Source organism: Mus caroli, unplaced genomic scaffold (assembly GCF_978045245.1).
Source record: "Mus caroli unplaced genomic scaffold, Mus_caroli_1 scaffold_12, whole genome shotgun sequence".
Classification (NCBI taxonomy): domain Eukaryota; kingdom Metazoa; phylum Chordata; class Mammalia; order Rodentia; family Muridae; genus Mus; species Mus caroli.
The window spans coordinates 47,530,525-47,555,746 of NW_028227267.1; the positions used below are offsets into that span (position 1 = coordinate 47,530,525).

Below are 25,222 nucleotides of genomic sequence, written 5' to 3' on the forward strand. Positions count from 1 at the left end.
AACAAGTAGTGATGATGCAGACCTTTAATCCTACCACTCAGGAGACAGATGGAGGAACTATGTAAATTTAAGGATAGCCTGATCTATAGAGTGAGTTCCAGGACTTCCAGGGCCACACAAAGAAACTTCATCTTTGGGGGAATAACAAAATAAAACAACCCCCCCCCCAAACAAAACAAAACCCAGAGAAACATATGATTTAAATGACATTGTAGATCAAATGGCTTAACATTCATCTATAGAACACTTCACCCAAGCAGGGCACACAGTCTTCTTAGCAGTCATGGAATTTCCTTTATATCATATATTAGAACAAAAGGCAAGTCTTAATAAATACGGGATATTCAAAAATATTTGCCTATATTGTATTTGGTAAGAATGGAATAAGTCTTCACACTACTAAATGAGTAGGGCTAACCCAAAAGCTGCATAGTAACAAAACTAGCGTGGTACTTACACAAAACAGACCACAGAACGATGAAACAGAATAGAAGATTCAGACATAGAGCAAAAACATGATTTTTGATAAAAATGGCAAAAATATACAAGCTTCTTTAGTTAACAAAGAGCATTACAAAAATAGAGAGCCGGGCGTGGTGGCATACACCTTTAATCCCAGCACTTGGGAGGCAGAGACAGGCGGATTTCTGAGTTCGAGGCCAGCCTGGTCTACAGAGTGAGTTCCAGGATATCAGGGGCTACACAGAGAAAACCCTGTCTCGAAAAAAAAAAAAAAAAAAAAGAAAGAAAGAATATTTAGGGTGGGAGAGAAGGCTCAGTGATTAAAGAGCACACACTGCTCTCCCAGAGAAACTGAGTTCAATTCCTAGCTACAAGGGTCTGGAATCTCTGACCTCTGTGGGCACTGGCATTCATGTGCACATAACTCTACACACACACACACACACACACACACACACTCACGAAATAAAAATAATACAAATAAGTCTTAAAAACTATTCACTTGTTAAAGAATGAAACTAGATCCTTCTCATTTTCAACATATACGCCCCCCCCCCCCCCCCGGCCAAACAAAATGATCCACAGGACCTCAAAATTAAAAAGCTAAACAGCAAGCTAGTTGAGTAAAGAGAGCCTAGGAGGAAAATCTTTGCCAGTTATCTGACAGAGGATTACTATCTAGAGTAAAGACAAAGAAATGGCTGAAAGCTGCTCTTCCAGAGGACTTGGTTTAATTCCCAGCACCCACATGGGTATTTGAAAGCAGCTGTAAATACAGTTCCAAGGGATAAGGTGACATCTTCTGGCCTGTGTGGGCACCACACTTACAAGCAGTGCACAGGCAAAACACCCATACATAAAAATAAATAAAATAAAAATAAGAAACTACAATACCTCAAAACCTAACAAGGTATCAAGCAGACCAACAGTAACTGGGCTGATGAACAATAGTAGGCTGGGATGCGGCTCTGTTGCTACAGTGCTTGCCTAACATTCAGAACCCTAGGTCTTATCCCCAACACTGCAAAAACTCTATGAGGACACATACCAGGCAATCCCAGCACTCAAGAGGTAGAGGCAGGATTAGAAATTCAAGATTAACTCAATAGAACCCCAGTGAGATGACTCAGCAGGCAAGGGTACTTGCCTCCAGGCCTGAGGTTGATCCCTTGAATCCACATGTAGAAGGAAAGAGCTGATTTTAAATGTTAGTTCCAGCAAGATGCTGCTCACCCTGTCCCCACAAATAAATACATTGAGAATATTTCAGGCTGAAGAGATGGCTTAGAGGCTGAAAGTGCTTACTGCTCTTGTAGCAGACCTGGGTTCAGTTCCCAACATCTATCCCTTTTCTTCCATGGGTTCTTGCACACATGGTACACACACAAACACAGGCACACAGATTCACAAAAAAGGAAATATAATTGTTAATGAAAATATGAAAAAGTTTTCAGTTTCACTGGTCATCAGAGAAGTGAATATCAAAACCATAGTGATCATTTCATCTTACTGTCGTCAGATAAATCACCAAGTCAGTGTTTACTGGAGCACTATTCATAGTAGCTAAGCTATGGAACCAACCCAGGTATACAGGAATGGATAAGAACTAAGTGAGATACATAAATTTGAATGAAACTGGAGATAATATGAAAGAGAAATATTATATGTTTTCTCACATTTCTGGTTCCTAGATTTATATAGTCACATAAAGTATGCAGGTACAGATTAAATCAAAGCAGAAGCCAATTGTTTAGGAGATTAAAGGGATGAGAGAGGGATATACATGTATTATATACTTATAAATGGATAAAAATATTAGAGATAAGATCCTCATGTCACTATCTCAGTTACCTGAATAGCTGTGACGACAGGCACAAACCATGGTGTAGCAGGCATAGTATTTTATAGTCCAAGGAAAAGGAGAAGAGGCAGGCAGGTTACTTACTTCAGCCACTCCTTGATGGGGTCTAGAGAGGCAACAGGAATAGCATTGATCATCGTGACTTTCTTGCTGTAATCCTTGTAGACAATGACCATATCAAAGTTCTTCAGGTGAAACTGGACCCTCTCAAAATGGATCAGCTCCACTTCATCGAGTGTCACCACAAAGGGTGGCTGTCAAAACAGGAGCCGCATCATTACTGTGTAAGCACCTCCCTTTAAGCACTTGTCAAATAGTTCCAGAATCTAAATGACCACACAAAAGAAAACTGTTTTCTGTTCTTGCTTTTAAAGATAAATTCAGTGTGACATACAAAGAAATTTAGTGCTTCTCCCAAGGAGAATAAACTCAGGGAATCCTCAAAGAAACTATCTTTAGACACTACAGAGGCTTTACAAAGATCATTTGCTGAGTGAATTTTAAATCTAAGTCAAGCATCAAACAATTAGGATCAAAGACTTTTCCTTCCCCTTCTAACAACTGTGTTACTAAGAGTAAGCAAGAGAGGTGTGGGTGTAGGGGAGCATGTGCTCAGCAGACTTGGGGTCAGAATGATAGGAAGAAAACTGCAAAGGACCAGAAAATTAAAATAAACAGTAAGAGGAGGCAAGAATACTCACCCACTCTGTAGCATTTACCAGGGCACTACTAGTGGGCTGAAGGAGGCAGGTACTCCTGTAGGGAGCCCCATTAAACCTGAGAGAGAGAAGGAAGAGAAACACATGAGCCACATGACCACATAAGCCTACTGTTGACACAATACAAGCATCTTCCCTCTGTCAATCAGTTGCCAAGGAAGTTACTCATGAAAACCCTTGAGAGTCGTAAAATACATGCATCCATTCTTTTTTTTTTTTTTAAAAAAAGATTTATTTATTTATTATATGTAAGTACACACCAGAAGAGGGCGTCAGATCATTACGGATGGTTGTGAGCCACCATGTGGTTGCTGGGATTTGAACTCCAGACCTTTGGAAGAGCTATTGGGTGCTCTTACCCACTGAGCCATCTCACCAGCCCACATGCATCCATTCTTAAAACTCACCTGCATGTTAAGTATGTACACACAGGTGTGGGCGACCTTTGAGGCCAGATGTCCAGAGACCTACCAGAGGTGTCTCCCTAGCCTATTTTTATTTTTTGTTTTTGGAGAGAGGGTTTCTGTTTCTTTGGCTGTCCTGAACTCATCTTGTAGAGCGGACTGGCCTTAAACTCAGATCTGCCTGCCTCTACCTCCTGAGTGTTGGGATTAATGGCGTGTGCCTGGCTAGAGAATCCTGAAGATTGATTGGCTATCTCAAAGGTTATCAGTGATAGGGGGAACCCCCCTCCCCAGTATATGTGGTATTAAATTACAAAAGAAACAATAACCCATTTCCTAAAGCTCTTGGAAGTCGCGAGGTGGAAGAAGTGTTATTACCCCAGATCCCTAAATGGTACTTCAAACTCCAGCTCCTCCTTTGTTAGAGCCTCTACTTTTTCAATGAAATTTTTAAAGGCTGTTTTCAGTTTGTGTCTCATTTCTCGTTCCATCTGTGGAGGAAAACAGTATTATTTAGTCATCATTTAACTTCTTAATAGTATTTCTCCTCAAAAAGGTCAAAACTCTTTCGTAGTTGTACTTCTCTTTACTCTGACACTTGATCTGTTTTAAGGTTTACACCATAAACTATGGAGATGACTCTAATGTATGCCTAATTCATAAGTCAATGCACTGGCTCAGCAGAGCAGATACTAACGTTACTTGCTATTTAGGAAATAAAATAAATCCTGAGCTCATTCTTAACCCAACCTCACTACTCTGAAAATAAGATTCTGAATTTTTCAGACCTGCTCAGCATACAGATCATCTCGGTCATGCATGTGTTGATGTTTCCCCAAATCTGTAGTGATCTCTCCAACTTCTGTGTAGAACTGTACATCTGTGTGTCGCTTCTTCCCAAACATGATAGCATTCTAATGATAATCCAGAGAGAACAGAAATATTACAAGATTTAGGCAATTCAACCTATAAAGACAAGATGCTTAAAGAAGCCAAGTACATAAAACAGATACACATTTTGACTGAAGAGGTAAGATGTACCTTTTGGTATTATAATGACAAACCTGTTTTGGGGTAACCAATTACTTGACTGGAATTGAGGCTCATATCATAGGAGGGAATTCACATGTGCTACTGAAAACCTAGTCAAGAACGGGGAGATCACAGGTCCTAGTGGGTAAACTCGAGCTGTTGTTTTGTTAAATGGGTATGCTACACCCATCAAACCACCTTCTAAAAGATTCCATCAACCCGACCCTTAGTCCTGATCTCTGGTCAGAGAAGCTTCTTTTTTGCAGTGGGCAGTAGTAGTAGTAAGTCCAGAACCTGGTGATTGGTCAAAGTTCTAAGACTAAGTAACTGTTGCATGCTCAGCCATCAATGGAACATCCCATCATTCCTTCCATGGCTTAGAACATTGTAGAGGAAAAGGAAGAGATAATGGGAGAGTAGAAAGATGGAGCAGAGGAGTCTTCTGGCAATGATATGATCCTGACCTCAAGGCAGCTATGTATACCTGTCAACACCCCATCACAGAAAGAGAGAGGATCTTGGTTGCCAAGGAAGATAAGAGACATTTCCTTTCATGGTGTAGTCACTTAACAGGTACCCTGATTCCTGCAAATAACTTTAACCATACTCCTGTATGCAACTGTAATCAAAGTCACTAGGCTACTGTACTTTATAATCCTGTTTTTAAAAACCTCTTTAATGAATATAATTTTATTTAATAAGTGAGAAAAATTCAGTTTTTGCTGAGAGCTCTGAATCATGCTAGCTTAGGTAGAAGTGTGTACCTTGAGGTGAAAGTGCAAAACAATAATCATCTCGCCATCACAGGGCTGGAACAGCGCATGCTTGATATTATTGTACAGAATATCCACCTTGTCTCCTCGAACAGATGTGAATCGGAAACCTGTGGCAAACAACAGGGTCACCAAGTGTTAAGCAGTGTCATCTTAGGCTTGAACAAGGTCAGAGAGACACCATTTATCAAGTCCCCATTCGTTCTGGTCATCTTGTCCTCTGCTTCCTCCCATCACTCTAGCATGTTCTACTCTGTGAAGGTACAGTCCAGCACATGAGAGGGTATCCATACATACCATTGACATGAGCCTCCAGTGAGCCCTGCATTCTCTTCTGGGCAATGTTTGGACGAATGTACAGATCTTTCAGTTTTGGATTACTCCGATTTAGGTTGATCACCAGTGAGTCTTGTTTAACAATGCCCTAAGGGTCACAAAACAGTATGTGCATGTGCATGTAGCCTTCATATCAACCTCCAAAGACCTGTCTGTACAAAGGTGCCTTGTTGTGTTCAGACTCACCTCTTTTTCTTTCTCTTCAGCTTCCCTGGTCTTGTAACGTTTTTGCACTTCTTTTATAATTCGGAACGCATTCTGAAGATTTAAGGCGGGTACAGTCTGCTCTCCAGGTGCTTTCATATTTGAAGCTCGGTATGTACTGTAGAAGAACATTTGTATAGATGTTTATCAGGCTAGGTAACCCAAACCCATTATTACAGTTTTTAAGTGGCTTAATTTCTCTATTGTGTGTATGTGCCATGTGTTTGTGTAGAGGCCAGAAGTCAACACTGAATGTTTTTCTTAGTAACTTTTGCCGTTTTGGGAGACGCTCTCTCTCAGATCTATCTAGATGGGCTGGTTAGCAAATTCCAAGGGTCCTCTCCCTGTCTCTACCTCCCCAATGCTGGGACTACAGATGCAAGCTACTGCACCTATATTTATGTATTTTAATGTGGGTCTTGGAGACCTGAACTTTGGTCCTCAAGCTTGTATGATAAGCACTTTACCAATTTTCTCCAAGTCTATCTTTTAAAAGACATCGTATGTAATGCAAACGGGCTTTGACCTTGCTATGTTCAAAGGCTGGCCTTGAACTCCCAATCCTCATGTTTCACCTCCTAAGGGCTACCATGCCCAGATGGCTTAACATGTTTTTAAAAGAAAAACTACCACTAAAAATGGGAATGGTTAGGAAAACAGAAAAAAAATTTTTTTTTTCTTTTAAGTGGAAAATATCAATAGCTAATTCCCTGGAGTAGGGAAACTACACTTTTATTTTTTCAAATTTGATGCAGTATCTCCCAATATTCTATACCACTCCATGATGGAAGAGAATTCAAAGCAACACATATTTTCTTTCTTCTCCTTTTTTTTGTTTCTATTTTGAGATAGTTCTCGCTATAGTTCAGGGTTCCCTGGAATTAATTTTGTATCCCAGGATGCCTTGAATTTGTAAACTTTTTGCCTCAGTCTCTTAAATGTGAACTTCAAGCTATGCTGTGTGTTGCCACAGTTGGCCCACACATGTTTTTTTACCTGAGGATTCGATTGCAAAATGGGTAGTGTGAATGTAAAATAGCCATATGAGAAACATAAATTAGGATCCATACTTAAAACATTACAAAGTCAGCAATGTAACCTAAACAAATGCCACCAAGGAAGGCTTTGCAGTGGGTTCTTGTGAAAGGATGTAGCAGGGAATGGACATGTGAGGTCACTGCTCCACTAGCACAGGTTGGAGACACTTGTTTCCTAGGGACTCACATTTCCTTGACAAAAGTGGCTTCAGGGTTAGGAAAGATGTTGCCCTCATTCCTGCCCAGAGCACTGCCTGGACAATAGAAGTTGATTCGCAAGTAAGTATAGTCTCCTTCGACAGACATACTTATGTTCTGTTCAAAGAAAGAGAGGAAAGTTAGCTTTGTTACTAGATTATAAAGATGCTAAAATGAAGTTAGCAGTTAGGAGTATGAGGGACTAAGAACAAAGCTCAGTGGCAAGGCATTTATCTAGAGCAGGCAAGGGCCTGGTTCAATTCCTAGCTGCAGAAGAAAAAGGCCAGAGTTTGCTGTTCCTTCAGCTGAACCTATGAAACTGAACCAAAATCGAGATAGAAATATTCAGCAGTGTTTTTCACATAATTAAGAAACTGTTTCAAAAAAAAAAAAAATCACCTAGCTATAAAAGTATCTTGTGACAGGAATACAATTTAGGATTAAATAATAGTTACAAATTCAAGGAAAGACACACATGATAGGGGCTAGAGAGATGGCTCAGATGGCAAAGTGCTTGCTGCACAAACACAAGGACCCAAGTTTGGGGCCCTAACACCCACATAAAATCCAAGTGAGGTGTGTATGTCTATAATCCTAGGGCTAATGGTAGGCAGACACAGGGATTTCCAGAGCTTGGTGGCCAGCCACTCTAGCTAATTATTGGGCTCAAGTCTCAATAAAAGATCCTGCCTCAAAAAACAGGGTTGAGAGAGAGAGAGAGAGAGAGAGAGCGAGCGAGCTATCTATGAACTTAAGACACCAGACACTGACATATGGCACATGCATCTTATACCCCCAGGGACACACACACTCTCCTCCAACATATACAGCACAAAACAACAACAACAACTCCCTACCCCCCAACTGGTAAACGGATTCCTTTTCTAGTCTAATTTAGCTTCCTACAAAGTGAAAACTGAAAGGGAAGGAAAGCAACAGTGGGAGATAAAGGAGAAAGCAGACAATCAGCACACTGGAGTGTGAAAGGTCAAGGTAAGAGAAGAGCAGAGAATTAGGCAGACACTAGAACCTTGGATACTTGAATACTGGTACCTTGATTGTGGCAATATGGAAGGGTGTGGCAATGCCAAACACAGGCATTATCACAGTCTCATATTTCTTATCAATATAGATCTTCATCTCCCGAATATGTGGTTCCTTAGGCATCAGAGATGGGTTTTTATAGGACACATTAGATTTTCGAGCTCTGGAGTGGGGTTAAAAATAAAGCAAAAAGACAATTGAGAAATCCCTACAGTCACACCATCTCTAGACTATCGCCTTGCTCAGTGTGGACTCCTACTTCTGAATCTGCTGTTCCCCTTTCTGCTCTGTCAGCCTCCTCTTGGCTTCCTCGTTGAGCTGTGCTGCCAGTTCCTTCTGATGTGCTCTTCGCTTCTCTTCTGCAGTCATCTCATTCTAGCAAAGTGAGAATCAAGTCACCAGAACATGGGGAGCACATGATAGGACACTAGTGTTTTGCCAGTTTCCTAATGCCCCATGGTTGGCCTGAACCTTGCATATGTGGTCCCAGGCGAACTTAAAGTGGTCATCTTCATGCCTTAGCCTGCTTCGTGCTGGGATTTTACAGATGTACACCAGCATATCCAGCTACATAGTAAACGTGAACAGTAAACTTACCCTTGTTCTTTCAGTAAGTAATGCCGCTCTAGAGCCTCTTCCCAAAAGGTCCTCTGCCTCATCTTTCTCTTCCTCCTCCTCTTCATCATCCTCATTCTAAGGGAGTAAGGTATAATAAAAATACTTTTTACTTTTTTAAAGAGCTATGTCGCTTAACTTTTTCACTGTACTGATGTTCCTGCAACAATCACTTATCATTTTCTCACCTTCAGGAAAATCCCCACATTCTTTACTTTCTTTTTCACAGAAGTAAGAATAGTGGCTGGACCATCCTAGAAGAAAAGGAGAATTTAGAGCTCCTATTTAAAGTGAACTCTTGCTTTTAACTTAGCATATGGCTAGGCAATATCAAAAACTTTCTAGATGATAAAATCTTTTAAGAAGAACAAATGATTTTCACTCTTCTAGCTTCTCTGTAGGAACTATAACCTGAGCAATGCTTTACTTGAGATCTGGCCTTACCTATCTCTGGCACCTCTACTTTTTAGAAGCCTCTTTATTTGTATATAGGAATACTAAACTGCTTTCTTTATACAGATACTGTAAAGTTCTAAAGATCTGACAATACACATAGGTGTTTACCTTTCTAATATGAACATGGAACAATTTAACATCACTATAAAGCAGCTCTGGGGTTGGAGAGGTGGCTCAGTGGCTTAGAGTGCACATTCCTATTACACAGGCAAGACCTGTGCTCAGCTCCTAGCACACACATACTGGGCAACCCTACAACTACTTGCAGTTCCAGCTCTGGAGACCAAAGGCCTTTGGCATTCATGGGTACTCCCACACATACACATACTTGAAAAGAAGAATCAATTCTGGGGTTGAGATAGCTAGCCATGTGGGAAGAGGAACCCACAAAAGAGCTGGGTAGTCATGCATATCTGTAACTCCAGCTCTGAGAAAGACAAAAGGATTCCAGGGAATTGTTACTAAGCCTTGCCACTAAAACTTCAGTTCTACATTCAAGGAGAAACACTGCTCCAAGGGAATACATGGGAGTGATAAGGACACCTAATGCCCCTTCATTCCTAACTGTTCTATCAAGTCTAGGTCATGGACTTCCCCACCTAGCAACCATCAACAAACCGGAAGTACCAGAGTTCACATCAGACTTCAAAGATTAGTTCATGACACCAAAATCTTAAGAAGAAGTAGCACACCTCATCTACAAGCACCGTGTCACCAATGAACAGGGCATAGGTTTTCTCTTCTGGCTTTTTCCCTTCTTTGTTAGTCAGGTCTGAAAATCCTAGGTTGATGCTAAAAACCATCCCTAGAATAATAAAATGGGGATCAGTCAGTTGCCACAGAAGGGTACAGAGGAGTAAAATTTAACAGAAAAGGAATGACAAGAAACCACTCAAAAAGTTATTTTCTCACTGCATGCATATAAAAGTTACCTTTCTTTAGCTTGTACTGATTTTTACTATTGATTACTAGAGAGCCTTCACGGAATTCAATTCCCATCCCAAATCTAAAAACAAACAAAGATAAATATAAGCAGCAGGTTAAAACATCAGCAACACAGCCCAGATGTGATTTCAACTTTCAGATAAAGCAGGCTGATACGTGGAAGTGATTTGCCTTTGATGATCTATAAGCAAAGAAGAAATGAAAACAAACAAACAAACAAACAAAGGGTGTCACGCATGGCCCATGCCTGAAATACGTGCATTCAGGAGGCTGAGGCAGGAGCATTAATGAACATTGGTACAAGATTAATCTGGGCTGCACACTGAGGCCCTGTCCTCCAACAACAACAACAAGCAGAAAGAAAACACAGTGCATGCATGTGCACACACTCACAAAAGTAATATACTCTCTTATTAATTTCTAGGACCAGTGAGATGGTTCACTGGTAAGGGCATATCTACAGAAGGGAACAAACTGCCTCATGATTTGCCCTCTGACCTCCGCATATACAACACTATGCAACCAAAGTCTCCTCCACAGTATATAAACAAATGTGAAATTTTTTCTTTAAAAAGAAAGTTTCCCAGCTGGGCAGTGGTGGCACAAGCCTTTAATCCCAGTACTTGGGAGGCAGAGGCAGAGGCAGGCAGATATCTAAGTTGGAGGTCTGCCTGGTCTACAGAGCAAGTTCCAGGACAGCCAAGGCTACACAGAGAAACTTTGTCTTGAAAACAAACAAACAAATGAACAAACAAAAAAGTTCTCCAATGAAACATTTTTTTGACAAACACTGTTTTAAATTCAAAATAAACACAGCAGGACATCCTACATTCATTAATAGTAAACAAGCTAATTTGATCCTGGAGAAGTGTCTGGATTCCTATAATGGTCTAGAAAAATCTATCCCTATTAACTTGAAAGCAACTAAATCTTTCTCTCTCTGGTAACACCAACTTGTACTACAAAATACTGGTGGAAAAACCAAACAAATAGAAATATGGGCTAGGTTATGTGACGGCACATTCCGGTAACCTCTGTACTTGGGAAGTTTTGTGTGACTCAGGATGGCAGGAAGGTCTGAAAATTCAAGGACAGTGTGGGCTACACAGGAATTGGAGGACAGTTTGAGTTACTGCTGGAAAACACAAAAATCAAACACTCTCAAATACTGCCAAAATCAGTCTAAGAATACAGGCTGCTAGTCATGAAAACTTGAGTCAAGAAACACAATACACACTGTAACACACCCTAGATTCTTTGTAATTTTGTTCAGCAATTCTGGCTTCTGCTTCTTAACCACATCCATGACAGAGTTATACACATCACATATCTTCACACCTAGTAAGATAAGGAAAGAGACATTAAGTATTTTTCAGAGGGAAACAGTAACAAAATGACACCATGCAATCAGGCTGTTTTCACCTTCTAAGTCCCTGTGTTTCTCAGCAGGAGGAATGTCTGCCATGATAGGAATTAGAAATCTGAAGTTTTTAAAAAGAAAGCATATATCACGTGTTTCTTTTGTGGTATCGAAGACCGAAGTCAGTCTCTTTTGGCAGTGCTAGGGATGGCATACAGGCTTTGCACATGATAGCACCAAGCTCTATCCGCAAGGGGTACTATGAAACACTAGGACTTCCAACCCTTTCTGAGTAGTCTTACCATGTCTTAACTCCTTTAGCAACTCCTCTTGAAGTTGAAGTAAAAAGTTGTAATTTTCTTGAACTTCCTGAGTGGGATCAACCATCAGAGTGCGAACAAGGTTGGAGCAGTAAGATTTAAAGCGAATGCCCATGGCACACGTAATGGCCCCAAAATGCATATGATTCTTATCACTAGAAACCAAAGAAAGAATGCATTTTATCACCAAATCCAGCAAAGTATCACCGGCACACAACATCCACAATCAGGGAGAGATGAACACTGTATTATAAAGAGAAGAACAGAGCAGGGCTCTGCTGCTGAGGTACAGCATCAACCAGTCCTTATGTAGCTCTGATTGGCCTTGAATTCAGAGAACCACTTGCCCCTGCCTCCCAAATGCTAAAAAAGCGTTTGCCACACCTGACTTTTTTAGAATTTAAAAGCATTTTAGTTACAGGTATGTGCCAATGAGGTCAGGGGAAGGAGGCCTCTGACCCTGGGAGCTGGTACAGGTGTTTGCGAGCTACCTGATGAGGGTCATGCTGGTATCTCAACTCTGGTCCTCATGAGAGAGTAGCAGTGTGAGCCCTTTAGCACCAGGCTATCTCTTCAGCCCCCCTTTTCTAGCATATTTAATAATTTGGAAAAATATTTATTATTAAGTGCTATAATGTAAGAAGTAAAGAAATAAACATATACACAGAAAGACTATATATAAATCAGATTAATAATTCTATCTCTTTTGACTTTTTGAAAAAGTCAAAAGAAAAAACATGTCATTATATTATGTAGTTTCTACACTTACCTCACCACACTGAACTTGAGATTATAGTTGCCACCACTCTGAATGATAGGAGGGTAACACATTTCCACAGTGGAAGGATCTGCCCCAGCTAGGTATTTTTTTTCTTCAATGGCCTTTTCCACAGACTCAGCCAATTTGCTATGCCGAACTTTCTAGAGTACATAGGAATACAGTAACACTCACTGGAGGGTAGTACACAGAAGTGCATGATATTTAATCTAAAATCATAGCACATGCTGATATAATCTTTGGTGTACATACCACATAGATAACAATATACTAAGGAAATGTGGTGCTTACATGGAATTCATAGCTCTCCATGTTTTGAAAACACGTTTCCATGTTGGAGTAAAACAACAGCCTCAATAAACCACATTCACGTTTACTTATTTTGAAGGAGATGGCAGTTACCAACTTCAAAGGTAATAAAAAGCAAAACAAAGAGTGAAACAAGCCAGGCAGGATCAGGGCTGCTTCATCAATCCACTAAAAAGAGCCTCCCTCTTTCCTTACCTCATCTGCATCCACTATTTCCATGACTCTTTCCTTAAAGAACTTGTTGAAGACCTCAGAGGTGATGCTGGCTGCTTTCTTCATCAGGTTGAGCTCACCATCCTCTTTCACAGCAATGGTGTATGCCACAACAGCGCTGATGTCTACCTGTAGCAAGGTGATGGATTTCTACTACACACAGAGCTGCTGCACACACCTTGAGAACCACCAGTACAACTGTCTCCTCAGAATGCTCAGGCTCTTCCCAAACTGAGTCTACACTTAAAGTAGCTCTCTTAGAACATGTGCTCTATGAGACACTAAGCTAATGCACTACTTAAAACAAATGTATCTCTTTAGACATAATTATATTGCTGAAGGGAGACAGGCAGGAAGGCAGGGAAAAAGATGACCCCAAAGTATATTTTGGTCAAGAGATTCTTCTTAACTATCTAATATAAGCTGTCTAATGTGGTTGACGCACTTATTTTCTGACTGAAAACTAACTGGAATATTATTTAGCCAAAAGACATGAAATATGAATGAACATGGATTTCCCCAAATGAAAATCCTCTGCTCCAAGGGAAGCCCACTCCACCTCCCCTCTCCCCTTCAGTGGGCTGCTTCCGGATGAAGCCTTACTTTGTCAAAGCCCTCCTTGTTGAGACAATCACTCCAGCTCTTCATGAATTCTCCAGGGAACTTGTCTTTGCTGAACACTCCGATCTTCTTGCCGCTCTTGCTTTCTTTGATAGCGTCAATCATTTTGTCAAAGCTGCTCTTGTTACTTTCATTCTATCATTGCCACAGAAAAGGAGATGTTACTTCAAGAATTAGACTTCTATTTTCTATCTAATAAGTAGAGAGTAATAATCTAAACCATGGAGGATGAGTTCTCTGAGCCTCCTATCCAATTCTTCATGGCAGATTATCACATACTGAAAGCTGACAGACATTTTCTTTGCATATTTTGACAAGACAAGACAAGGGTATTCTCTTCCTTTAAGAAGAGACAGAAAACTCAAATAAAAATTCTGAGAAATAAGCATATCTAAGTTATTGTAAGGATTTCTAGGCTATGTGCTTAAGTAGTCATTGCAATGGAAACAAATTACAACCTGGGAACATGGTCAGTAAATTAGTAGTGCTTACCAGAGCCCACAGTTCATACTCCATTACCACCAAGCTAACAGCTCCAGAGCTCTTATTTTCCTACCCAACTGAAGACAGAGTTCTGTAATTAGAGCTACAACTTTTCTTTTCTCCCCACTTTAACATAGGTTCTCTATGTTGCTCTGGCTAGCTTTTCTCCCCACTTTAGCATAGGTTCTCTATGTTTTTCACTATGTAGACCAGGCTGGCCTTGAACTCAGAGATCTGTGTGCCTTTGTTTCCTAAGTGCTGGGATTAAAGGCGTGTTTTGCCATACCTGGCAATCCTTTCTCATGCATTTTAAACGCCCCAAGACACTTGTGCTTAACACTTAATTTGTAACAACATATATTGGTCCCAACCTTCTCTCTGACAAGCAGTGTGATGGCAGGGGCTCCATTAGCATTCTCATTGCCTTTAGTATTGGCAATCTGCTTCAGAAACTCCACCTTCTTTTTGCTGGCCATGAAGATGATTTTGTCATCACAGAAGACCATGATTGTATCAGTTAGTTCATAACCAAAGAGCCACGTCTATGGGAAAAAAAAAAAAACAGTAACTAAAGTATTACAAATAAACATATAAATATCTAGGTTAACTTTTCGATTTGGGATGGAGTAACTTTGATGTGGATACAAATAAACCAACCTGGATCAGGGGCTGAATAATAGGGGGCAAAATGTTGTGCACATGAGCATTCATTCCGTCTGCTTTTATATGCTTAAAATATTTCATAGATAAAGACATCAAAACTGGACATTTTGTGTTTCATTTACTTTTCCTTGGCAGTGAAGGGAGTCCAGGGAAAGTTTATGCTTAGATACACTATGTCACAAGCCATTTTAAAATAGGAATGTTACTAGTCTTCATTTGTCTGTATTTCTGCTTAGAGTATAGAAAGAATGACCAGAGTTTTAGCAGATATTTCATATCATAAGCAAAATGGAATATCAGGGAATTGAAAAAACCTGGGTTCCTGAAAATTCTTCATTCAATCCACTGGTTCTTTTTGTTATATGCAATTAAATACATTTTCTCTATTCATTCCTTTCTTCCTTAGGTTCTACTCAGTGGTAAATCCAATGGAAATTATGCAATGATATAGACGCTCTACTATCTACTCACTTGTAACACAGCACCAGTGAGAGCCTCAGACACAGGGAATGGGACTGAGTAACGGACTAGCCCCGGAGAGAAAGTACCGAGCCTCTCAAATACCAACCACATCTTTTACTACTGAGCTATGCACCAGACCCAAGCACTGAAAGCTGTAAGCCTTTACCTGTAAGGCAGTTGACTTGGCATACACAATTTCTTCATCAACACCCACCGATACAACAATGGCATCAATACTGGCATACTCGTCTTCTCCTTTCTGAAAAGAGAGGGTAATTTAAGGTATTTTAATTAACATCCCACCCCCGCTGTGCGTATGTGTTCCTGGAGGCCAGAACAGGGTATGGAGTATCTTTTATTACTCTCTACCTCACTGCTTTGAAGTAGGGTCTCTCACTGAACCAGAAATTTGCTGTTTGACTAGACTGGTCAGGCAGTGAGCTGCTCTTGGAACTCACCTGTCTGTCCCCCAATGGTGAAGTTAAATGCTCTATGATGACTTCTTATGTTTAAGGTGGGGATCAGAACTCATGTCCTGATATGTGCAGAAAAAGTGCATCTTTCTAGCACCTTATTGTTTTCTACACACATTAACAGAAATACAGATTTCAATATCTGCCAAGGGTATTTTTCCTAACAGTAATCTGACATGAATGCCTGCTTAGTAACAATACAGCTATTAGTCACCTAAACAAACAAACAAACAAACACTTCAAGCTCTGAGATACTTTATAAAGCCATCCATTTTCCGTATCATGCCATCGTAATATATTCATGGATGTGCAACCACTATCATCATCAAACTGCAGAACATCATCTCCAAAAGAAACCTTTTACTCATTAGCAATAATCTCATCTTTTTGCTTCCTCTCCAGCTATTTGAATCAGTAATCTGTTTCTACTGATTTGCCTACTCTGGACATATTAGTATGCAGCATTTTTGTGTGGTTCCTTTCATTTAACATGCTTTCTGTGTTCATCTGTTTGGTATTATCAGCATTTCACTCAGCTTTCCCTGAGCATGTGTGGAGGCCAGAGGTCAAGATGTCAGCATCATCCTCAACCGCTCTCAAAGTTCCTAATCTGGAACTCTGAGGACCAGTCTTTTACAGAGGTCCTTCTACTTCTCGGGTTTTAAGTGTACAACCTTATTCTTTGAGCCATGGTCTCTCACTTAACCTGGAGTTCACTGATTCAGCTAGGCTAGCTGACAATGAGCTCCAGGGGTATCTATCTAAACTCCCCATTTCCAGCACTGGGATACAGAAACAGACTAAGGAGTTAGCTTTTACCTGGATGCCAAGGATCTGAAGCATTTATAGAGTCATCTCCCTAGTCTCTTGACACTTCATTTTTACAAAGTGGACAACACCTGAAGAATAACATACAAGAATAACCTCTGGCCTCACACATACGTATAACATACACACTCTTTTTTTTTTAAAGATTTATTTATTTATTATATGTAAGTACACTGTAGCTGTCTTCAGACACTCCAGAAGAGGGCGCCAGATCTTGTTACGGATGGTTGTGAGCCACCATGTGGTTGCTGGGATTTGAACTCTGGACCTTCGGAAGAGCAGTCGGGTGCTCTTACCCACTGAGCCATCTCACCAGCCCTAACATACACACTCTTAAAACTTTTGGAGAGTGCTCGCTTCAGTAGCACACATACTAAAATTGGAAAGATACAGAGAAGATTAGCATGGCCCCTGTGCAAGGATGACACGCAAATTCGTGAAGCATTCCATATTTTTTGCATACACTAGTAAGATTTTGCTGAAAGGACCCAGATATGGCTGTCTCTTGTGAGACTATGCCGGGGCCTGGCAAACAAAGAAGTGGATGCTCACAGTCAGGTATTAGATGGATCACAGGGCCCCCAATGGAGGAGCTAGAGAAAGTACCCAAGGAGCTGAAGGGATCTGCAACCCTATAGGTGGAACAACAATATGAACTAACCAATACCCCCCCGGAGTTCGTGTCTCTAGCTGCATATGAATCAGAAGATGGCCTAGTCAGCCATCAGTGGAAAGAGAGGCCCATTGGTTGTGCAAACTTTATATGCCTCAGTACAGGGGAATGCCAGGGCCAAGAAGTGGGAGTGGGTGGGTAGGGGAGCTGTGGGGGACTTTTGGAATAGCATTGGAAATGTAAATGAAATAAATACCCAATTAAAAAAAAACTTTTAGAGACAGGAATAATAGAATAGCAAGCATTATTCTTCTGCTATCATTTTCTTCTTTGTTAACAAACCAAGCAATTTTTAGCAGAGCTATGAAAGATGGAAGTCACTGGACAGCTTTACTGTGAAGTTTGAAATCATTTGTTCTGTTTGTTTGAGATAGGGCTCCTCTTTGTAACCTGGGCTGTCCTGGAACTCTTTGTAGACCATGCTGTCTGCAAACTTAGAGATCCGCCTGCCTCTGACTCCCAAGTGGTAGGATTAAAGGTTTCTGACAAGCTTTATCAGATAGGATATTAAAAGCGGTGATTTATTTTCCTTGGAGACAAGGCTTCACTTGTAGCTAAGGTTGGCCTTAAATTTCATGATACTCTACCTCAGCATCCCGAATAATTTCTCTTAACAATTCCAAGTAATGGGTATTAAGTTGCTGGTGTGCGCTCTGTATTTAGAGAAGCAGTATGTGCTGCTGGACAAACACTCCTAAGACCAGACTACTCTTGGGTTTAAACCATCACCCCACCTAAATGTGACTCAACTTTGTAAACCTCTAGTCTTTACCTTCTGAAGTAGTGTCCTTAGAATTACCAGGCAATGTGCTTTAATAGTGTTTAGCTCACAAGAACTATTACACCAGTATTTATCTCCACTAAAGACTAAAATGGTCCTTTACTAAAACTCTCAGTGCAAATCAGAAAGCTAATGTTACTGCTATCAAGATTAGTCATTATATATAACCAACAAAAAATAAGTGTCCTGAGTTCTAAAAACCTGTGCAGTTGAAAAGGAAACCGTGAGTTTAAATATTCAAACTTAGAGTAAAAGTTACAGTGTCCAGTTTTCTCTTAATCTTGTTCATATAAAAAATGCATATGCTTGCCAGGCGTGGTGGTGCACGCCTTTAATCCCAGCACTGGCAAGGCAGAGGCAGTCGGATTTCTGTGTTCGAGGCCAGCCTGGTCTACAGAGTGAGTTCCAGGACAGTCAGGACTACTCTTGGGTTTTAAACACTATCTTGAAAGAGAAACCCTATCTCGAAAAACAACAACAAAAAATTGTATATGCTTGAGCTGGACCCTAACACTTGCTATAATTTGTTGGTATTTATATTACTTTCTTTTTGACAAATGACATACTTTCCTGTTTATACTAATATACAGTATCATTTAAATAATTTAAAGAGTTTACTAGTCCCCCTTAACCCCAAAGGAGAATAGCAGTAAATGACTAAGTGAGCAGAGCTAGCTACACCTGTACTAAATGACTCACAAGTTCTGTCACTGGGAAGAGATACTAAGAGGTCTCATAGAATGCCAGGAGACAGAAGTACCACAGAGGGGAATTGGGTCTGAAACCACATGTTAGCCAAGTGGTGGTGGCACACGCCTTTAATTCCAGCACTCGGGAGGGAGAGGCAGGCAGATTTCTGAGTTCGAGGCCAGGTTGGTCTACAAAGTGAGCTCCAGGACAGCCAGGGCTATACAGAGAAACCCTGCCTCAAAAAACCTCCCCAAAACCAAAACCAAACCAAAAAACCCCAAAACAACAACAACAAAAAACCAAACCAAAAACCCAAAAAAACAAAAAAACCACCACCAACAACAAAAAACACATGTTGAAGCATTAAATGTATTTGGAAATGCTCAACTCAAATACTAGACCTAGAAGAAGAGATGTTCTAAATTATCAGGAAGTTAAGTAAAAATTCTGCATAATTTCAGATAATAACACTTGTTAAAAAAAGATTGTTTATGTATGTAAGTACACTGTCACTGTCTTCAGACACTCTAGAAGATGACATCAGATCCCATTACAGATGGTTGTGAGCCACCATGTGGTTGCTGGGAATTGAACTCAGGCCCTCTACAAAAGCAGTCAGCGCTCTTAACCGCTGAGCCACCCTTCAGCCTGATAATAACACTCACTTTTGAATGTTCTTACTGAATACAGAAAAACAAAAACCTTAAACACTGACATCTAGTGGATTTCTATGGAATAATCCCAGCCCATCTACCCTTTCCAGATGAGAGGTTCCCCTCATTCAGTGTTCAGTCCCTTTATACCTTATTTCAAATGTGGAGACTCTAATTTATTTTCTTCTTTGAAACAAAGTCTTAGTATGTAGCCTATGTGGCTCATGACCCTCCATCCTCAGCTTCCCAAGTTCTGGATAACAGAGATATATACAAATATACTTGGCTTTCATTTGGTTTCTTAGATCTCTAAAACCCGAGAGATGCCAAACATGCCTATAGGAAGCAAACACGACAGAGAGCTGGAAATCTTTCATTAAAAGCTTCTTTAAGAGAAAGAAATAAAGCAGAGATAAAACTGATGAGAAAGGAGCACTAGGTGACATCATTATTGTATGAGCATCACAGTATGTTCTTCCAAACTAGGTGATATATAGATGGTACAAGCACAACACTGAACATAGTCTCTTGCTATAATTAAGAAGTGTGATGGTGCTGCAGAGATGGCTCAGTTATTAATAGTGGTTGCTTTTCCAGAGGACAAGGTTCATCCACAGCTCATAACTGTCTGTTTTGTAACTCCACGTCTGGGGGAGCCAATGCTCCTCAGATACTAGGTGTGAACATGGTACATAGACATGCATGCCAGCAAAACACCCACACGAATAAAATAAGGTATATAAACACATTGTTTTACAGGGATTTTCCTTCCAGACAGGATTTCATGCAGTCCAAAGTGTCCTCAAATCTCATATGTAATCAAGGATGACTTTGAACTCCTAGCCTCCCATTCCCATGTCTCAAGATATGGGCCATCAGAAGGAGGAGGAGGAGGAGGAGGAGAAGTAGTAGGAGTATGGGAGGTACTTTGCTTGCTTCTCTGCCTTTGCACAATGCTTGCACCTGGTGCCCAAGAAGGCCAGAAGAGGGCACGGGATCTTTTGGAACCTGACTTTCAGTTGGTTGAGAACTGTCATGCAGATGTTGGAAATACAACCTGGGTTCTATGGAAGAGCAGCCAGTGCTGAGCCATCTCTCCAAGCACCAGTGAGCATTTAAAAGTAAGTACAGCAACTGGGTGGGTGGCACATGCTTATCTAATCCCAACACTCTGGGAGACAGAGGCAAGAGGATAGTTTTGAGTTCCAGGAGTTCCTGTCTCAAAAAAAAAAAAGGAAAAAAAGGGACACCAAAGCAACACTAGAAACAGTGCAACAGATACACAGCTAGGAGCAGAACCACCTATCACCAAGTGTCGTTTACTAGCCAGACCTGCACATGCTACACTTCACAGAACTAGCTGCATATATAGATTGACTGATTGATTTACTGACTGACACGAGACACGTTTTCTCTGTGTAGCCCTAGTTATCCCAGAACTGGCTCTGTAGACCTTGGCTGGCTTAAATCCAGAGATCTAACTGCCTCTACCTCCCAAGAGCTGGGATTAAATAAAGGCATGCATCACCACTGCCTGGATTGATTGATTGATTGATTTATTTATATTACTACAGACATGTAAAACCAAGAGCTGGGATTAAATAAAGGCATGCATCACCACTGCCTGGATATATATATATATATATATATATATATATATATATATATATATATATTACTACAGACATGTAAAACAGTGTGCTGCATCACAATAAAAGCTACAATGCCACTCAGTGTAGGACTTTCAGCTGAGCTTCCCCTCCATGAACAGCCCTGCATTATTATAGTCCAGCACCAACTGTTGTTGAGTATAGGAGTGAGTAATAACACATGGGTATAGGGGGCTGGAGAGATGGCTCAGAGGTTAAGAGCACTGACTGCTCTTCCAAAGGTCCTGAGTTCAAATCCCAGCAACCACATGGTGGTTCACAACCACCTGTAATGAGATCTGATGCCCTCTTCTGGCACATCTGAAGACAACTACAGTGTACTTACATATAATAAATAAATAAATCTTAAAAAAAAAATAGAGTTAAAAAAAAAAAACACATGGGTATAAATAAGGGCAGGAGCTGGTAGAAATAAACAACACAAGTAAAAAGCAACTCACTGAAAGATGAAAAGAATAAGTTAAATAAACAGCTCCTGGAAGTAGAAGACAAAAGATAAAAAGTAAAATTAAAGGTAAAATGCCAGCTTTAACCCAAATGTGTAAAATTAGTGGACAGGGTATCAGGCAATGAAGTAGGAATGAAACTCAAACCCCAGCATTGCACAGGTGGGTTTGATTTGAAAAGGGCCCACACCACCATCAATGCAAAGGAAAAGGGGGACCTATTTGAACACAAAGATCTGCCTGCATCTGCCTCTCCTAAGTGTTGGGATTAAAAGCATGAGCTACCATGTCCTGCTCAACTTAGGAATTTTGTCTATCAAATTTTTCTTTTTTCTCTGGATAGATCTGTTCACAGCCTAAGAGTATTTAAGTAGTAAGTCCCAGTTTAGCCTTCAAACATTATCCACAGTGTCGTGTTTGCCTGGTTATGAGCTCTCCATATGAAACCATACCCACACCTCAGTGGCCACCGAAACATTATGCACAGCTTCCTCAACAGTGAGGGGTTTTTTTATTGTTTGTTTTTTGAGACAGGATTTCTCTGTGTAGCCCTGGCTGTCCTGGAACTCACTCTGTAGACCAGGCTGGCCTCGAACTCAGAAATTTGCCTGCCTCTGCCTCCCCAGTGCTGGAATTAAAGGTGTGCGCCACCACACCCAGCAACAGTGAGTTTTTTGAAGGTACCAATTTGAACCTTTTGGATCATTTTCTTTAGCTGCAAGGCTCTCAGCAAGTATTTGGGAGGAACCTGCTCAACCCTTTGCATAATGTTAGTGTGGACAATCCAGGCTGGCTTTGAGTAAGCCACAGCAGTACTCTAGGACAAGGTTTCCATTGAAGATTTTAATTTCTATATTTATTATGTGTGTATATGCGCGGCATGACACAATGCACAGGTGAGGAGGTCAGAAAACAACCTGTGGAGTTCTCCTTTGTGCAGCTTGTGGGAACTGAGCTCAGGTGGCCACTCTTGTAAGCAAGTGCCTCACTGAGCAGTTTCCCTGGTCCGATAATTATGCAGTGCATAGAAGGTACATGTGTGGGGATCAGAGGGCAACTTTTCAGAGTTCATTCTCTCTCTCCATGGTAAGATCTGGGGGTTGAATTCAGGTTGTCATTCTCAGTCAGTGAATGTTCTTACTTACCGAGGCATTTTATTGGTCCACTGAATTCTTTAATTCAAAGTGGGCTGAAGAGAAGGCTTAGCATATAAGAGCAATGACTGCGCGTCCAGAGAATGCAGTCCAATTGTAACAGCCATCTGATGGTTCATAACCATCTGTACTCCAGTTTCAGAAGATCTGACCCTCTCTTCTGACCTTTGTGGGCCCCAGGCATGCAAGTGGCACAGAATATACATGCTCTCACACAGAAATTAAAATCTCAAAAAAGTCTCTGTGCCAAAAGCTTGACCCCCCCCCCTTTCTTCCACGACTCTTTGGAAGGTTGGTCTAGTCAAAGCAAGTGAGGTAAGATATACCCCCAAAGGGAATATTTTAACCTTGAGCCCTTCTCATTTAGTGGATGCCATGAGATGAGAGGTTTCTTTGGTCATGTATTTTGGCTTTGGTGTATTCTTACTTGTCATAATTCCAAAAGGAATGGGACCAAGTGCAACAAACTCAAACTTCTGAGAACATGAACCCAAAAGTGAGCTTTTCCTTATTATATCTCAGATTTTATTAGAATGGTAGAAATAACACATTTAAGATATAAAAATAACACATGAGGGCTGGTGAGATAGCTCAGTGGTTAAGAGCACCGACTGCTCTCCGAAGGTCCTGAGTGCAAATCCCAGTAACCACATGGTGGCTCACAACCATCCGTAACAAGATCTGACGCCCTCTTCTGGAGTGTCTGAAGACAGCTACAGTGTACTCACATATAATAAAATAAAATAAAATAAATAAATCTTAAAAAAAAAAACACACACACATGAAAATACGACTTATGAAATTTACTTCCTACCTACCCCACTTTTAAAACTTCTGGATAAACTGTTCTCAAAACAAAAATAAGAGGACCGGGGCTGGAGGACAGCTTAATGGTTGTCACACTCTGTACCAAAACTTTCTGTGAATTGTTTCTAAGACCTGCAGAGACTTTCTACAAGAAGTAGTAAGCACTTGCCCCACAAGGTGACACAGTACAAGGGCAAGGATTCTTTGTATGGCCAGAGAAAGCGGTGTTATAGCAGGAAATGGAGTATCTATGGTGTACAGACTAAGCCTATTTTCCACAAAAAGGTGAAAACTCCAAAGACTGCTGAGACCTGAGTGTGCAGAGCCCAGATGCAGGCTTCAGGGAATGCCACTAGTAAGGGATGAGAGCAGAGACAAGAAGAGAAAAAAGGCCACATGATCCAGCTCTAAGCCTATTTGGTAATGATAGAATAACAAATAAACTTTTACTTATTTTTAACTGACTCATCAATAAGACTTTACAATAAAACTGTACTCCCCTCTCCTCCAAGAACACTTCCTGCTTTGAAGAGGCCCCAGGTTTGGTTCCTAGCAACCTCATGGTAGCTCACAACAGCATGATCTCGAGTTCCAGAGCATCGGATGCCTCTCTTTGGCCACCATGGACACAACACTGCCTGCATGAAGTTGGCACATGAACAGATAAATATGCATGCGTGCAAGACACTTATTCATATAAAAATCAAAACAACAAAATCGGGAGCTAAATAGAGGCAATCCAGCATTGAAACATCCATGATTCAACAGGCCCACAGAGCAACCTGGCTGAGGAAACACTATGGAAAAGGAGTAAAAGAAAGTAAACAAATAAAACAGAATTTCAGAATAAAAGACCAAAGAGAAACCTGTTGTGGTGCCAGGAGTGCTGTTTTAATCCCAGCACTCTGGGAGGCGGACCTCTGAGAGTTTAAGGCCAGAAACCCTAACAGAAAACAGAGACAGATGGAGATAAATCAAAGTATCTTACTGCTTTGCTTAAAGTAAGTAATGCAGGAACTAAGTTTAAAAAAAAAAATCTGAAACTATGAAAATATCTGCTTACTCTCAGAAAATTCTGAAAAAGAAAAGACAGCCATAGTCAAATCTCAGCAAATGGCAGGAAGCAGCACAAAAGACCTGATACTACAGCTTACCCATTCTCACTGCAATGGACTCTTTTTTGGGGGGAAGGGTCACAGCTACCCACTACCTCAAGCTTAACAGCTGGCAAATAACCACATGAACAAATGCATTGGGTTAGTATTTCTTTTGAAAACAGCTGCAATTCTGGCACTTCATGTAATTCTTCAAGACAAAAAGCAGATGAAGGAATCTGAGGTCTGTTCATAGAAAGGTCTAGTAAAATAATTTTTTGGTTTTTCGAGACATGCCCGGCTCTAAAATAATTCTTAAATTATTAGTAGAGATACCAGAACTCTGTACCCCTTACTCCTTAAAACAGCCAAAAATTTAGGAAAGATTTTTGTTCAACCCCCAGTAAGCAGAATAAATCGATTTAATGATTAAAATCACAATGATGAATAGGCTGGAAATCTCTGAATATGTACCCCATAAGTAGAAAACCCACAGGGCGACCCTGTAACCCACTTTCATAATCTGTCACTACCACCTAGGATTTCCCAAAGCAGAAACAAGACAGGCACTGAAAACCTATTTTACTCTTAGCAGCTCTTATGTTGAAAATAGAAAAGGTAGGACTGGATTAGACTCAACGTTTCAGGAATGATGGAA

The 25,222-nt window shown here is 40.6% G+C and overlaps 1 protein-coding gene and 1 non-coding gene across 2 annotated transcripts in view; one reads left to right on the forward strand and one right to left on the reverse strand.

The window, feature by feature from the left end:
• Positions 1 to 25,222, reverse strand: part of Supt16h (SPT16 homolog, facilitates chromatin remodeling subunit) — a 34,147-nt gene that overhangs the window by 6,859 nt on the left and 2,066 nt on the right. Inside the window, exons 2-22 of the mRNA XM_021182687.3 lie at positions 15,462 to 15,554; positions 14,542 to 14,712; positions 13,670 to 13,822; positions 13,049 to 13,195; positions 12,536 to 12,687; positions 11,749 to 11,921; positions 11,334 to 11,424; positions 10,074 to 10,147; positions 9,834 to 9,946; positions 8,874 to 8,939; positions 8,668 to 8,763; positions 8,330 to 8,445; positions 8,080 to 8,233; positions 7,016 to 7,143; positions 5,774 to 5,909; positions 5,549 to 5,675; positions 5,243 to 5,361; positions 4,235 to 4,360; positions 3,825 to 3,937; positions 3,025 to 3,100; positions 2,408 to 2,577 (exon numbers count right to left, since the gene is read on the reverse strand). Coding sequence (XP_021038346.1) covers positions 2,408 to 2,577; positions 3,025 to 3,100; positions 3,825 to 3,937; positions 4,235 to 4,360; positions 5,243 to 5,361; positions 5,549 to 5,675; positions 5,774 to 5,909; positions 7,016 to 7,143; positions 8,080 to 8,233; positions 8,330 to 8,445; positions 8,668 to 8,763; positions 8,874 to 8,939; positions 9,834 to 9,946; positions 10,074 to 10,147; positions 11,334 to 11,424; positions 11,749 to 11,921; positions 12,536 to 12,687; positions 13,049 to 13,195; positions 13,670 to 13,822; positions 14,542 to 14,712; positions 15,462 to 15,554 — 2,594 coding nt within the window. The remainder of the gene's footprint in view (positions 1 to 2,407; positions 2,578 to 3,024; positions 3,101 to 3,824; positions 3,938 to 4,234; positions 4,361 to 5,242; positions 5,362 to 5,548; positions 5,676 to 5,773; positions 5,910 to 7,015; positions 7,144 to 8,079; positions 8,234 to 8,329; positions 8,446 to 8,667; positions 8,764 to 8,873; positions 8,940 to 9,833; positions 9,947 to 10,073; positions 10,148 to 11,333; positions 11,425 to 11,748; positions 11,922 to 12,535; positions 12,688 to 13,048; positions 13,196 to 13,669; positions 13,823 to 14,541; positions 14,713 to 15,461; positions 15,555 to 25,222) is intronic.
• On the forward strand, positions 16,946 to 17,052 carry LOC115029365 (U6 spliceosomal RNA). Its single transcript, XR_003834916.1, has one exon. It is a non-coding gene; the product is annotated as a U6 spliceosomal RNA (small nuclear RNA).